At 35.3% G+C, this 16,169-nt stretch overlaps 1 protein-coding gene across 6 annotated transcripts in view; it reads right to left on the reverse strand.

Moving 5' to 3' along the window:
- The window catches only part of IQGAP1 (IQ motif containing GTPase activating protein 1), a 115,883-nt gene that overhangs the window by 49,692 nt on the left and 50,022 nt on the right, over positions 1 to 16,169 (reverse strand). For 4 of the 6 annotated variants that reach the window (XM_063090633.1, XM_063090635.1, XM_063090632.1 and 1 more), the window contains 8 exons: positions 13,651 to 13,807; positions 12,096 to 12,173; positions 10,671 to 10,703; positions 7,974 to 8,050; positions 3,816 to 3,883; positions 2,376 to 2,489; positions 1,630 to 1,808; positions 452 to 536 (listed from right to left, as the gene is read on the reverse strand). In XM_063090633.1, the coding sequence (XP_062946703.1) occupies positions 452 to 536; positions 1,630 to 1,808; positions 2,376 to 2,489; positions 3,816 to 3,883; positions 7,974 to 8,050; positions 10,671 to 10,703; positions 12,096 to 12,173; positions 13,651 to 13,807 (791 nt within the window). The remainder of the gene's footprint in view (positions 1 to 451; positions 537 to 1,629; positions 1,809 to 2,375; positions 2,490 to 3,815; positions 3,884 to 7,973; positions 8,051 to 10,670; positions 10,704 to 12,095; positions 12,174 to 13,650; positions 13,808 to 16,169) is intronic. The other 2 variants (XM_063090634.1, XM_063090637.1) reach the window with 1 other exon arrangement.

Consider the following 16,169-nt stretch of genomic DNA (forward strand, 5'->3'; position numbering starts at 1 on the left):
TCATATATAAATAGCAATTTAAAAAGTATCATCTTTTTGTTTAAATATATGTTTGAAGGACACGCACAAAAATGTCATTGGGGGTCTAATTTTTGTTTACTTCTAGATAGCTTGCATTTTTCTTTAAAAGAAAAAAACAATACTATAATGTCACTTTAAAAATAGGAAAATAAAGTCTTAAAAAGTGTGTAACAAAGGGTAAAAGAGTGAAACTATAGCCAAAAAGACAAGTCCAGAAGCTACTGTAGATGCAAGAATGAGGGCCTGCCTGAAGACAATGATAACTGAAACAGAAGCACAGGAACACAAAAGACTGTAATAAGCAATAGTTCCCCAAATCCACTAATGTCTAAAATAAGTAAATTAAGCTTTGCCGTAAGTCCAAGAATAGATCAACACTCACATTATTCTGCAATATCCCCTTAGGTGCCGGACTCAGGAACATACTTACTATTAACTTTGTTTATATTGCCTTGAATTTCAGCTTGAGTGAGCAGCTCCTCATAAACGTCCCTTTCTCTCTCAGAGTTTTCTGTCTGAAGATGAGTAAAACGGGTAATTAAATTAGCTCAGGTCTCTAAGAAGACCACAGAAATACATTAATGTTCCTCCCCCACCATAACAGAACCAAGAGCAAGTACGGATGTGGCTTAAAACCCTTTATAAAGAACAAAGCAGAATGCTACAGGACTATAAATAAAAACATAAAAAGCAGATCCACTTGTTAACCACAAGCACAGCAGTTCTTCCAGAGCTGGATGAACCCTCCGCTACTCACTTATGAGGCAGCAGGGCTGAGGGCCCACATCCTTGCCTCAGACCTGAGCGGAAGGGGCACAAGCAGAAATGCAATCTTGGAGCCTCTCACTGCTGATGTGGGCAGGAGCATGGTAGCAGCTACTTGCCTGCAGGCCAGTTTGGCACCTATTCTAGGTGTTGAAATCCCTGCTCTATGATAAGAGATACAAAGAATGTTCTGAGAGTGGGGTTGCTTTCATTTTGTTGTCTGGACACATGCCCCCAAAACTGAGACATTTCAATTCAACAAGGGGTGAATAAGTTTGTGAAAAGTCTTAAATGAGATTCTTTGCTTCAGTTTTTTCAAGTCAGAATCATTCAATGAACTTCCACATACCTGTAACAATAGTAAACAAACATCTCACCCCAGAGAAACTGGGAAAGGAGGAGGGCTTTATTAATATTTTGAGATCATCTTTTAAAAGGGCACTATTAATTTTTAATGGTTACACTCCAGAACGCTGTTTGCACAAAATTCAAGAAGAAAGTATAGGTCAAAATGGAGTGTAATATCAAAAAGACTACACACTGTGTAATTCCATTTATACAAAAGTCTAAAAAAGGTAAACTATAGTGATATAAAACAGATTGGTAGTTGCCTGGATCAGAAGCAGGGAGTTGGAGGGAGGTAGAGATTGACTGCAAAAGGGCACTAGGGAACTTTTTGGGGTGATGGTTAATACACCATATACATTTGTCAACACTCAGACTGTACACTTAAAATGGGTAAATTTTACTGTATGTAAATTATATCTCAATAAAACTGACCTTTAAAATGGAGTCATATCAAACAATGAAATATGAATTAATTAGAAAGATCTTTCATTTTACCCTGTTTTTAGCATTTGTCATTTTGTCCTGTTTGGCCTGGTAAAGTGCATCCTGGTAAGTGGACGCCAAGGGCTCTTCAAGATTTACAAGCATGGCATTGGGATTTTTCAAAGCTGCAAACGTGTCGGCGGGAATTCTTCGGTCAACAGCTTCATTAATAGCAATAACAGCAGCATGTACTAAAAAAAAAATTTCACAGCACAGAACACTGAGATTATGTGGAGTAAAAAATGTACATCACATACAAAACAACATTGCAACCCACGATTACATAGAGAGGCTCCTTTTCATAGAGAAATAACAATTGGGGTTGGAAGAATGGCTCCCTGGTTCCTATTAGCCTAGTCTCTTCCTTATGAGGCACAAAGCCCAAGTCTTCCTGTAATCTACATTTGGGATGCCGAATTTGGAATCTCACAGGGAAAAATATTCATAAGAGAGCCCTGCAATGAGCATTTGCTACGGAGATGTTCACCTTTAATTACCAAGTAAATACCGTAAAAAAATAAAAAACTCAAAAAGGCACTGAAATGTAAAATTACTTTCTACATGCTTTTATTTTAATCAAAATCAATCACTTATTTCCCAATAACAGTAGTATAGAAGACTAACAGAAGTGTTTAAAACTACATCTACATACTTAAACTTGCAAGCAAAATTCATAATGTCCAAGATCATCACTATAGTATTAATTATTGGAAATACTAGCAACAATCCCATTTGAACCCACAAAATTTCTTTCTTACATGCAGCTTCATCCACTGAGAGTTCATTAGCCAGAATACCCCCGATCTTGCTGAAGGCAGGCATCTGAATCCCATACTTCTCCAGTTCAATCTTCATGTTGTTGATTTCTTCTTCTACAGAAGAAAATTAAGACCCAGTCAAGCAAGTTAAGCACCTTTCCATAACTCAGAGAAGAAAACAGATTCCTCAAGTAAAATGGGATAAATTGGTATCTACCTCTTAGAGTTGTTATAAATAGGATTTAATGAGATAATACATGGAAAGCACTTAACATAGTACCTGGTATACAAAACACACTTAGTAAACATTATTATTACTATATAGGACATCAAGAATAACTATAAAGTAAGAAAGCCCTACAGGAAAAACGTTTTCAAAACTGCTATTTATGGCCTTTCCTAAAATGAACTTATGAATGGAACAGATTTAAAGAGAGCTGAACAAGTGAATCACAGTCTACAGTAGTCAGATATCTCAGTCTTTATAATCCAAATCACTAGTGGCTCCTCAACAGTTTTGTTTCTAAGGCAGAAAACCCAATGATAAAGACAACAAAATGTAAGGTTTGGCCCTTGCCCCAGGTCTGATGAACAACTTTCCTAGAAGGAAAAATATAGATGAAAAGCTTTATTAATAATTTTTAAATGCCCAGGCCTATAAAATAATCACCAGTTTGAAAGATCTGAATCTATCTTACCCCAACCAATATTACACTGTCCTTTTTCTCCCCAAGCCCCCATCTCTTCAAGCACCTGACTATAGCAAATATACACACAGAAACACCCACCCAAATAAGCTGAAATTTTAAAATTACTAAATTGTCATTTTTGCATCATCTCACTCCCTACTCTCCTTCTTACTTTACCCATAATAGGTGCTTGCTGGAAGGGAAAGGAAAAGACTGTTATAAAGCTTTTTTTCAACATACATAAACATTTAAAGTTAGACGCCACCATTATTATATATTGTTTAATACAACATATTGGAGTACTTGCAATTTACATAGAAATTTACAGACAAGAAAACTGAGACTCACAAATCATGCCCACTTCGTAAGCGAGAGAACAGAGCCCAAAATTCCAAGTTTAGTATTCTTTCCACCACTCTAGGAGCAACTTATTCATATTTCTTTCACCTCTGTTGCCAGAGTATTTTTTTTTTTTTTTTTTTTTAAAAAAAGATGACCGGTAAGGGGATCTCAAGCCTTGGCTTGGTGTTGTCAGCACCACACTCAGCCAGTGAGCAAACCAGCCATCCCTATATAGGATCCGAACCCGTGGCCTTGGTGTTATCAGCACCGCACTCTACCGAGTGAGCCACGAGCCGGCCTTTGCCAGAGTATTTTTAAAGCCCTAGGTCTTTAAAATTGGTATGTTGACTCTACAGGCTATTTCCACATAAATCAAGCATTTCCTCCCAACTTTATAATAGCTCCTTACCTGTGAAGTCAACCTTTCCATATAGGTCTTGAATCTGAGGAGCCAGGCCTAGTTTGAACAGGTACAAACTAGAAGAGACAATATGCAAGAGTTAGTCCTCCCAGCTGTACCTAGCTGCTACGCTTGGGGGGAAATCAAAGAACAAAATAAAATCCTTGTGAACACAGAGACTCCCAGTACTCTACAATAATCCCTTTTGCAGCTAACAATACTTTACCTCAGAGCTTTTTTTAGTTTTACATAACATTGTCCTAAAAAGTCACATAATACAACACAAAGAACACCAGACTGGGAAATCAGTAGACACAAATTCAAGTCCCAGTTCCAGCACAAATCCAATGCATAATTAGATGTTAATATTAAAAATTAACATAATTAATATTAGTGAAGTCTTTTCACTTCTGTTTACCTTCCTATGATCAACAAGTTCTAAGTAACAGACATTTTAGGAAAGTCTCATGAAAATGACTCAGATAGCAAATCTTACTCAAACTGAATTCATGTTACATTCATAATTCATTCTTTATGATGGAAAAGTTTTATCCATAACACCAAGTGCTGATAACACCAAGGTCCAGGGTTCGGCCCCTATAGCAGCCAGCCACCAAAAAACAAATAAATAAATAAAAGAGAAGTTTTGTCCAGGCAACTTAAGAGTTTCAAATCAAGTATCTTTACTCCTTAAATTTTAAACAAAAACGAAACCAAAAAATAACTAGAGCTCCATGAAGGCAGGGACAATGAAAGTCTCACTCACCAATGTCTATCTAGAGCCTAGTATATATTAATAAATATTAATCAATATTTCATAGATAGAGACTGGCTGGTTAGCTCAGCTGGTTAGAGCACGGTGCTGATAATACCAAGGTCAACGGTTCAGATCTCCATACCGACCAGCCACCAAAAAAAAAAAAAAATTTCACAGGTAGATGGATGGGTAAATAAATTTAAATTCTTTAAAGCCGATCAGAATCAATAAATTAAAAGAGATCACAAGTGCACTTTACAGAGATTGAGAGACTGAGATAAGTAAAACACTGACAGCTTAACAGTAAAGGAGAAAATAAAGAATACATATGAAACAAATCATAGAAACTTAATACTTAATAGTCTACAATTTTTGCAAATAATCTATAAATATCAGTATCATCTAAATACAAACATGCATCATGCATATTGCACTCACAGAACTGATCAGATCTTAAATAGTTTGGATCCCTGTACTGGCTAGCCACCACCCCCCACCAAAAAAAGAACTTAAATTATATACAGTAAACCCAAATGTATAATATACAACAAACAAAAAACACACTGAGTGTTCTGAAAACCCATTAGCATTTACACTTCCACAGCAACTAATCATTTTCTCGTAGAAGTCCAAGTATAAATCATATGAATACTATTGATTAAGTATTTTTCTTTAGGGTACAACACTCAAAATGGAACTATATAAAGTTCCTCTCTCAGAAGATTTTAAATCTATTCAAAAAATTTTCCAAAGCAAAATAAAAGCTTTCTATACACATAATATGTTCTGTTATATATTTTTCTCCACTTAAACACCTACCTGCATTCTAAATTACTAAGAATATTTTTCTCCCGGAATTTCTTCCTCTTTTACTCTAATTTTGAAATAGAAAAGTGGCTATCACACATTAAGAAAGTTCAAGAATGCCACTTTCACAGTCCCAAGAAGAGTGAGTTAGCCTTTAATATCATTCAATGGTAAATTAAAGGTGCTACATCATCATCACTGGCTGATTTTAAAAGTAGAGGAGAAAGTGAGATATGGACACCATCTTCCCTCTCTCTTTAATTATTAGGTAGTTATTAGGAGTACTTTAAGGTGAGACTGGATCTCTGAATAGAATCATAGTAGCCACTTAGATCCTCTTACCCAGAATCAAAAGCATTTAGCCTTAAAGCTGAAACTTAAAAACCCTGAAAGTAAAGATCATTTTCCAATCTTCACTGCTGCTCTCCCATGCCTATTTTTGCAAATACTGTTAGGCAGCGATAGCAGATTGGCCTGTAATTGACCCTAGATTTCTTTTTCTTTTCTTTTTTCCTATTTAAGCTGTACTTTGTAGCAATGGGGAGAAGGAAGATGAGTTAATCTATCTGGACTCTGAAGGCAGAGTAAACTAGAAGTCACTGTGCTAATCTCGAAGATTACTAGTCAAGACTCTTAAACACAGCAGTTGATTAGGAAACAGAATCTAGTACAGTCCCTTATCTAAATCCTTTGGGCCAAATACGTTCAAATGTAGAATTTCTCAGATATTAGAAGGTTTTACAATATACACAGTCTCATAAAAACATCCCCAGCAAGCCCTGGGGCAAATCTCTAATCAAATACGTTACTTTTCTGCAGAGAAACATACAAATAATCATACCAAGTAAATATTCTAAATAACCTCAATTAATTCTTATCAGGTTTTGCCAACAAATGAGCTTGCACCAAACTTACTCAATTTTCAGAGATTTTCGGGTTTTTTAAAAATATAGGATAAGAAATTACGGACCTATTATAGTTCTCAGAATAACAAAACATCAAGGGAAAATGGAAAGAAAGTATGTAAATATATTTAGAATAATGGAGAACCGGGGTCTTATCTGAGAGTGGAATGTTATCTACAAGAGTAATTTAGTATGACTGAAGTACAGTGACTATCCCTGGAATAATGCCACTGAAGATTTTTTAAAAAACAAAAAACAAACAAACAAACAAAAGGCAGGGAGGGAAAAAACAGGGAAATAATGCACTGTTAACCCAAAGGGAGATGATACCTCACCCAATGCAGTGAAGTGAGGAACCTGCCTTGAACACTTGTGTTTCATGCTGAAAAAAAAAAAAGAAGCTCCAAGCTTCCTACATATTACCAAGTGTTACCAACCCACCCTTCAGGAAAAACACCCTAAGAGAGGAAAGAAACCATAAATCACCAACCAGAACACATTGCTTTGTATATACTTTCTAAACACAGGATGAATATTCAAGAGAAATGAAAAACAATAATGGACTTCCTCTTATTCTCATTCAGACTCCATTATTAGAAATGCACAGTTAATTCTTCCATCTCCATTTCAAAGAAATTCAGGGCCTGGGCCCCAGGTTACATTGCAAAGAGTAGTGGCTACAGAACTAGCAGAGAAGAATTCTGCCAGCTTAGCCTCTGTGCCTGCCAAGTTCAGATATCCATTGTAGGTACAGCCTTCATAAGGTTATCAACATAGACAGACCTCATGTAACACTAAGCAAACCACAATACTCAGAATTAATCTGATTTTGGCTCAGACACATACATTTGAAATTGTTACATTCTCAACACAAGAGATTCACTAGTCCTCAATTATATTCTTTCATTTGGGTGTTTCATAGTGATTCTAGTGATACTAAGAATCTAGCACATGTTTGATCAAGAAACTGGAGACAATATTCTTTTTACAGATCAAATTTTATACATTCACTCGTAATTAACATTTATTAAGCATACATACAGGATGCTCTTACAAAAAGAACAGCCCACGTAAAGACATCTCATATTTACAGCCCACTCATTTCTACCATCTTCTCCTTTAGTCAGTTCTATGGCCATCAAGTAAATTTGCTGAAATACTGTACCACTCCAGTATACTATAAGCATCTACTCTCATCCAACCCCACCTTCCCTCCAGACATATCACCTTTTCCTCCCATTTCCAACCTTGTTAATTCTAAGAGTGAAAACCTAAATTTAAGTCATCTTCAAATTCACTTAAGTCATGCAAATTTACCATGAAATTATGAAAAAAAATTATACTTTGTTTTAGTTCCTATTATCATATTCATGTTGGTATTAAAATTATTTAATGAATGAACAAATGGCTTAATAATGGCAAGGACCTAGATGACTAAATAAAAGAGACTATGCTACAAAAACACTAGACCAATAATGAAAGATTATACTATGTTTTTAGAAAAAAAATTACCACTATTATGGGAATAAATAAATCTCTTCTCCCTACTACCTAAAAAAATACAGCTATTTTTTACCATTTGTTAGGATAGTAAAATTCTATCATATTTGAGAATTCTGAAGCTAATGGAAAAACTTTCATAGCTACATACTCAATTCAGATTCTAAATTGCTTGTTTTACTAGGAAAAGCTGATTACCTGAGTGCATGGATACAGTAGATACATCTTGGCATGTTCTTTCGATCATAGATATCTGTGGTTTCTGGGTAAAAAATCTAGGGAGAAATAAAAGGAGAAGAGTAAGGTATCCACCCACTAGGTTCATTCGACCATTCAGCAATCATCAATAATACAAATAAAACTATGGACAATTAGAAAATATTGTTGGTATTCAGCAAATAACTGCTTTAGGGTGAACAGACATTTCATCATAAGTATTGCAAGGGACAAAATGCTACAACACAAAATGAAAAGTACTGCTTGGAAAATCCCTATTTGGTCATTCCACTGAATTTCATTAGATATGAAAAGGTGATTTACTTATTTGAGACACAGGCAAATGAAACCCAAATTCTAGTTGAGCTTAAATCACTGGCAAGTGTATGAGGTTTTAAAGGACCACAATCTTCCCAGTAACCATCTATCATGCCTAGATTGAGTAATAACTCAATAATGAACATTTACTAAGTGCTTTAGTTTGTGCAAACTGCTACATTTAGATGAAATAGCTAAAACAAAGGATATATATGAGAATGTGGGAGATGGGTACTTTTTCTTGGTAGCCCTCACCACAATTAATCAATTAATTACATGTGTTTATCTGTTTGGTTATTCCAGCAGACTATATAACCCACATGAACGCAGGGATTAGCTCTCCATTATTCAGTGCTGTATCTTCAATGCCAAGCTCAGGGCCAAGGTCATGGAAGAAGCTATATGTTTCATGAGTTACTAGATGAGGTAGGACAAGAACAGTAGGTTTAGACTGGGAATAGCCTTGAATTTCAAGACCTATTCTTGCAGTAATGTGGTAGTATACAAGTCAATCTGTAACTTAGAGAAATAAGGAATAACAATGGAAAAGACTGAATAATGAGGTGATTAGAAGAATCTGGATGAACAACAAAGGCCTATATTAAGACAAACTGTGAAATCCTAAACTAAAGAAATGAGGGAATCACAACAGAGAACAAAAGAATATCTTCCAAGCAAGAGAAATTGTAAGAATAAATAACACAGTAATATGTGCTAGCCGTTTAGCTCTGTTGGCTAGAGCGCAGCCAGCCTTCTAACACCAAGGCCAAGGTTCTGGTTCCCCATATTGGCCAACTGCTAAAAGATAAATAAATAAATAATGCAGGAATAATCATGATGTATTTGTGAAGTAGTAAGGAGACATTCTATTACTTTCTAAAATATACAGAATACAGTATAGAAAGTAACAGAAAAATAAGGTCCAGTAGGATAGGATGGAATCAGACTATTATGAGCACCTTGAAAGTTGGACGAGTTTGAACTTGATAAGTAGGACAAAAAGAATCCTAGCTTTGGAGGTAAGGATAGAAACAGAGCTTCAGGAAAATCTGACTGGAGACAGAACATGGGATATACTGAATAATGAAGAGATTGGAGCTGGGGAGGCAGGCTGGGAGGCCGTTGTAATAGTGGATGGATAAAAGAGATATTTCAAATAAATGTACAGGACTTAGGGAATGATTGGATTTAGGAATCCAAAGGAACTCCAAGGTTTTGAGACTGGATGACTAGAAAAATGATGACATGGTATCATTCATCATAGAGAAGGGGAAGTTCACTTGAGAAGGTAGGTTTAGTTCTAGATATGAAAAATCTTAGGTGATAGGAAGCTATTGAAGGAGAAATGCCCAGTAGCCAATTGAAGATACTGTGTTTATCTTATACCAAAGAATCTTAAGAATAAGTGAAACCATAAGAAAGGGAAAGTAGCTAAAATAAGAATTGTATCTTAAGGAATGCCCATCACTAAGATATGGAATGTAGAATAAAGAAAACAGGACTACTTGAGCACATTAAAAATGATTTTTGGCTGGCTGGTTAGCTCAGTTGGTTAGAACATAGCCTTGTAACACCAAGGTCCCCATACCAGCCAGCTGCCCACAAAAAAGAAAAAAAAAAAAAAAAACTGTTTAAAAAAAATCAAAATCAAAATAAGAAAATATTTCAGGGAGAAGGTAGCCAACAGTACCAATTACAATAAAGAATCAAAAAGGATAAGAACCAAAAAAGTACTGCATTAAGTTTCCACAATTAGCCTGTATGAACCATATAAAAAGATTAGGGAAGGCATCTAATAAACACTACATGTGTATATTGTCAATTATTTACCATACATTATATTATGAGCCATGATACATTTTCAGGCTAAGTATCTTTAGTTCATATTACTCAGAAGTCTTCTGGACCTAAGTCATGTAGAGTGAACATTTCAAGGCTGATAGCCATGATTACCATGTTGTCCCTGAAAACCTTTGGGGAATTCTATGTCTGTTACAATTGTGGTCCAGGACAATACACTACTGTTAGTAAACAAAAAAAGGTAATAAAATTATATAATTAAAAAGGCATTTTGTAGTAACAATATTAAGCGATAGCAAATATTAACAAAGCTCTTAATACCATTCAAAAAAGGTTAAGTTGTCATTGACCAATAGTAATGTACTATATAAAAAACAGGAACAAGAAGTTACAGGTGATTAGTATAATATTTTATACTATATAGTATAGTACTTTATACTATACTACACTTATATATAAAAAACAGGAACAGGAAGTGACAGATGCACAGAAAGGTCAAGTAGCTGTAAAAACTTGACACACTGCATTTCCTGACATTGTGGGGCCTAATTCTCAACATACCAGTAGCAAGGAAGAGAACTTCAGCACTTTGCTCTGCAAAAGAGAGGACAAAAGCTTCTGCAAAGAAAGACTCAGCTCTGGATTTAACTCAATTCAACTGATATATATTTAACAACAAGCTCAGCACTATGGTAAATACCAAGTACTCATTTCCAAGTGGTGTTATTATCCACTTTCTGATACTACACACCTCACTTTTTAAAAAATCTTTCTTTGATTATAAAAATGTGAACTCTACAGGGAAGTATAAAAAAAATAAAAGTATTAAAAAAAAAATAAAAACCATCCCTTAATTCCATCACACAGAAATGAAAACCATATCTCTTTATAGATTTGTCCAAAAATACCTACTTTATTTTTACACAAAAATAGAGATCTCTTCTTAGCCAGAACACAAACTCTTATAACATTAAACAGTTTTTCCCCAACTTAATACATCAAAGACAACTTCTTTTGTCTATATAAGTTGATATCCTTTTTAATGGCACCATTTGACTGGCTGTAACACAATTAATATCCCTAGTGAAGAAACACGTAATTTGCTATCGATTTTTCCTATCACAAGCAATGCTGAAAAAAAATGTTTACATATACATCTTTTTGTGCTTGTGTGATTATTTTTGTGGGGGAAGGGATAAATTCCTAGAAATGGAATTCTTAGGTCAAAGACAGGACAAGACAGAAAAGGAAAGGAAGATATCCATGCCTCTAAGAGTGACAATACAGCATGGACTTTATGGATTCAAGGCAGGACTGGATAGCTAGACATGGCAATTTCACTAAGAGCAGCTCTACATAAACTCCTGAGCAAAACACTCAGAGAATGCATACTCCCATATCAAAACTATAGTCATCACCAAAAACAGATATAGGAAGTAAACATTATTGCCTCTACAATTTGAAATATAAAATGACCGTACATACTCCCTACAGATTTGGTTACTCTGAAGGTGGAAGATGACATTTCTAAAAGATTTCCTTATATTTCTTTTTTATTTTTAAGCCAGTCAAATTTGTATACCAATAAGTGACACTAATGTTAATAAGTTCTAATAACCCAGTACCACTGGACCAGCCTATTCCCTCGTATTTCTTAAAGTCAAATTTTAATGTAACAACTTTGTGAATGAATAAAAACTACCAAATTGAATATTTTAACATGCTAAATCCCATAGTACATGAATCTTATCTATTGGATATAGTAAAAGCAAATCTCATCACAGGGAATTTCTCCACAGTAACATCAAACAGGTATGAAGAATATAAAAGAAAAAGAACAGAACTATTTCCTAAATCAAACTGAAGAAAGATATCCTTTAGTATTTAATAATAAATAAATCACCAAAGATTCTGAGAATAATTTTACAGATAGAATAAGAATTGTTATGTCAAAACAGCCAGAACTATGAATATCAGGTAAGTTACCTTAGGCAATCCAATCTCATCCATGGCATTCAACCACTGAATCACATTATCAGTGTGTCTAAAGTGGAGGCCAGTTGCCTAGAAGAAATAAAAGACCATTAGGCACTGTTGGCTACTGAAGCAAACATTTCGACTAAAACAAACAAAAACTATCCTTGCACAACTTTCTTTGTGAGACTTACAAGGTCTACTACAATTTAAGGTCATTATGCTCACATTCAATACCAAGAAACCAAATCCACATCTCAGCTTCTCCCACTTAGGAACCACATCCCAGCTCCTCTCACTTAGGAACCACAGGCTTATGTATGCTGTGCTCGACAGAACACGGTCTTTGGAGTTATCTTGGACTCATTTCCTGGCTTGGCCATCTACCGGTGACACTGGGCAAGTCACTTCACCCTTTGAGTCTGAGTTTCCTTATCTGTAACATCTACTTTATATGTTTGTTGTAAAGATAAATGAGATAATGTACATGAAGCTCTTAGTGTAGTATCTGAACACACAGAAGATACAAAATCACATATTATATAACAAAATATCAACCAGGGCTTTCAGACTACACACAGAAACAGAAATATGCCTCTCTAAACCTTTATGTCAGCTATTTTTGAGCAAGATCTACCCTCAAGAGCGTTCATAAGTAGGACTTTTTTTTCATCGTTGCTGTAAATTCTCTTCTCTCCTTTCCTATATTGCTTTCATGTCTACAGAACAGCGCCAGAGTTGTCTTGAGAAAACTGCTTATTTAAAATTCCCAACATGTAAGTCTTTGCTTTTTGATTAAGAAAAGTTTCTGTTTAGGATGTTAAATTTGGCTGAGGACCTATACCCTCCTTGTTTTCCCTTGAATTTAAATATAAAATGTAAAAATCTCTTTTGACACTGTCTGTAGCCTTAGCTCTTTCTGAGTTTTGGCCCAATTCTTACAATTGACCACTCTTACATTTGCTCTTGGTTGTACAATCCTCCACTATCTTTCATGTTCATCCTTTTTCAAATAAGAGCTCATAGGTGAATTCCCTACAGGAGCTCCATAGACAAAAGAATTTGGTCCTCGTCTACATCCCAACTTAGTTAAGTAGTCTTCTTTCTTACTGGGGCCTTGGGCCACAGGAATCAAATTCTCTCATTTTCTGAAATTGGATCACTTTCCTATTTTACCTTGAACTCCAATATTGCAAGGTGATAAAGTTGCTATTGTTTTCAACTTGCCAACAAATCTCAGCGCTTGGTTAAAGTTAGGTTTAAAGTAGTAATTCCCCTAGTTACTTCCTCTACCTGCTGACAATGAAAAAAATCATCTAGGACTACAAAAATTTCTAGATACATACCATTATAAGAATTCTACCAAAAATACAGACATATAAAGCTCTTTTACTACTATTTCTTGCCTTTACACTATTTTCTCCATTCTGCCAGACTTTTTCAAGGCTATATTTTGTTGGAACAAACATACCTTACAAATGTTTCTCAATAACTCTCACACAGAATAAAGTATGCTAACATCTCTCAAGTTTACAGAAATCTAAACACCATGTAAAGAAGGACTCACCTTGTATCTGGTTTGCTCTCGATCATAGATTTTTTTCAGAGACACCACTCTGGGAGAGAAGAAGTTTCCTAGTTTAGCAAGGTAGACCCCATTCCTAAGCCCCTCCTCCAGTTCTGTCGTGGGAGGTAGATCTTCCCCTAGGCATGCTTCCATCCACCTGCACAAAATGAGAAAGGACATAAAAAAAAGGGAGGGAAGATCAGAACTCTGCCTTAGAAATGTTAAGCTTAATTTCCATTCTCCCTGGAGAAGTTTAAGTTGAACATAGCAACATTCTGAAGATCCATTTCCACACACATTCTTGCCCTGGCCATCAAAGGCCGGGAACTTAGGAAAATTCCTGAGCATGAATACCACCTTCTTCTCTACCCTACGTCCCTTGCTGCAGCAATAGAGCCAGCTGGCTCCCCAGATCCTGACTACTCCATGAACCTCAGACTCTTCTCCCTCAGTCTTTAAGTTATTCCTTAAGAAGTTCTAAGAAAAAACATTTGTAATTGAAGCCACCAACTCAACTGTTCAGAAGCTTAAATTTGTTAGTGATGTTCTTTTCCAGTTTCAGAATTCAGAATCCTCAGTGAATTTCTAGGTTCAGGCTGTAAGGCTGTTTTGGGGTTATCAAAACAGGGTCAATTATCTTAGCTAAAATACTGAAACTCCTGTGGAAGCAGTAAATAAAGAATTCTTGGGTGCTTTTCGCGGGGGGGGGGGTGTTGTAAAGAAAACTATATTTTTCCCCTCAAATACCTCTCATAAGATTTCAGAGAAACCTAAGATAAAACCAAAGAAAGTTTAGTTGCACCTATTTTCTACCAGTAGAAATGTAGGTAACTAAAAATCATTTACAGCAATGGTTTTCAAGCACGTTTTGAGTCTCAGAATCCTCTGAATATCAAAGGAAAGATATAGACCCTTCCCCAGAAAAATACTTAAATTTATAGATAATTTCAGAGATTTCATTGACTTTGTGAACTCCGATTAAGAATCCCTAATTTAAAATTATTCCATACAAATTTTATAAAGTTGATATTATCCTCACATCCTTCACCAACTGGAAAAACAATTCCTAAAACACTAGATGTTGCCTGGTCTGTTTCACAAAAGTGATAAATCTTTAAAAAGCCAAATGAAAAAAAAGTTCAAGATATAGCACACTGAAGTAAAAAGTAGATTTACTGCCACAAAAAAATTAAACATTTATAACGTTTATTGATACACATAATTTTAAGGTAAAAGGCAAATAAAACTGGAGGAAACATTTAAATATGCCATACACACCCCCCAAAATATACTTTAAAAAACACTAACATACAAATAGAAACATAGACCAAATAATATGTAAATGTATTTATGATCCCATTTATGTGTTTTACATATTCTTTATATTAATAAACTTGCTACATAGAGTATAAATTTATAATACTTCTATAAATTATTTTTATAATTCAGAATAAAATTTCTTATATTAATTCTGTCTTTCTAATCTGAGAATACTGCTCAGACTCTTTAAAAAAACAAAGAAAAAAGGGCCGGCCCGTGGCTCACTTGGGAGAGTGTGGTGCTGATAACATCAAGGCGACAAGTTTGGATCCCTATATAGGGATGGTCAGTTAGCTCACTTGGGAGAGCGTGGTGCTGACAACACCAAGTCAAGGGTTAAGATCCCCTTACCAGTCATCTTTAAAACAACAACAACAACAAAAACACAAAGAAATGCAATGATTTTCCTATTTTTCTCTAATTCTACAGAATAAAGTCACTCGATCTTACTTTCAAATCTATTCCACTTTAAAAGCAGCTAGCATACTGTCTGACACACAGTAGGTACTTAAAGTCTGGATGGATATGTGAATGGGCCAGACAATTTTCTGGTTGCTTCCTATACCCAATGATAATAAGCTTGTCCCCTGGCTTTTCTTTCAAGAAGTAGAACTTAAAATTGTCAGAAAGGGGGAAAAAAGAAATGAGTTTTCCAGAAGAGTTGCCATAGTAACTAAATTAGATAACCAATTTGCAACAGCTACAAAACCTAAACTATACATCTGCGAGAGCCTAAAGACCAGAAAGGCAATGTGGAAAACAATGACAGTAGTTAGTATGGAAAATAGCTGTAATCCAAGGACACATTTCATATAACTGTCTTTTCAATATTTTACTGCTAAAAGGGGTACAGATAAAATCATCTGGCAAACAACTCCTGGCAACCTCAGCTCTCAGGGGACAATCTAATTTGGGTTCTCATTAACAGGGACAAACCTAACAATTATAGCCTGAGCCAAAAACAGTCCTCTAGCACATAATTGTACAAAGAAAAAAATTATTTTCTTCTCAAAATGAGGTGAATACATAGGGGAGACTATGGATAAAGAACACAGTAGATACTTTTGTTCTGAATCAGTTACCAGAGATGTTCTCTGAGGTCTTCTCTGAGATTACTAGACTAAAAATCAAGATAAAAGGAGGGGCAACAGTGACATCTCCCACAATCCTTTACCTTTGCCTTCCCTAGTCAGACTGCT

This window comes from Cynocephalus volans, chromosome 3, assembly GCF_027409185.1.
Source record: "Cynocephalus volans isolate mCynVol1 chromosome 3, mCynVol1.pri, whole genome shotgun sequence".
Taxonomy (NCBI): Eukaryota; Metazoa; Chordata; class Mammalia; order Dermoptera; family Cynocephalidae; genus Cynocephalus; species Cynocephalus volans.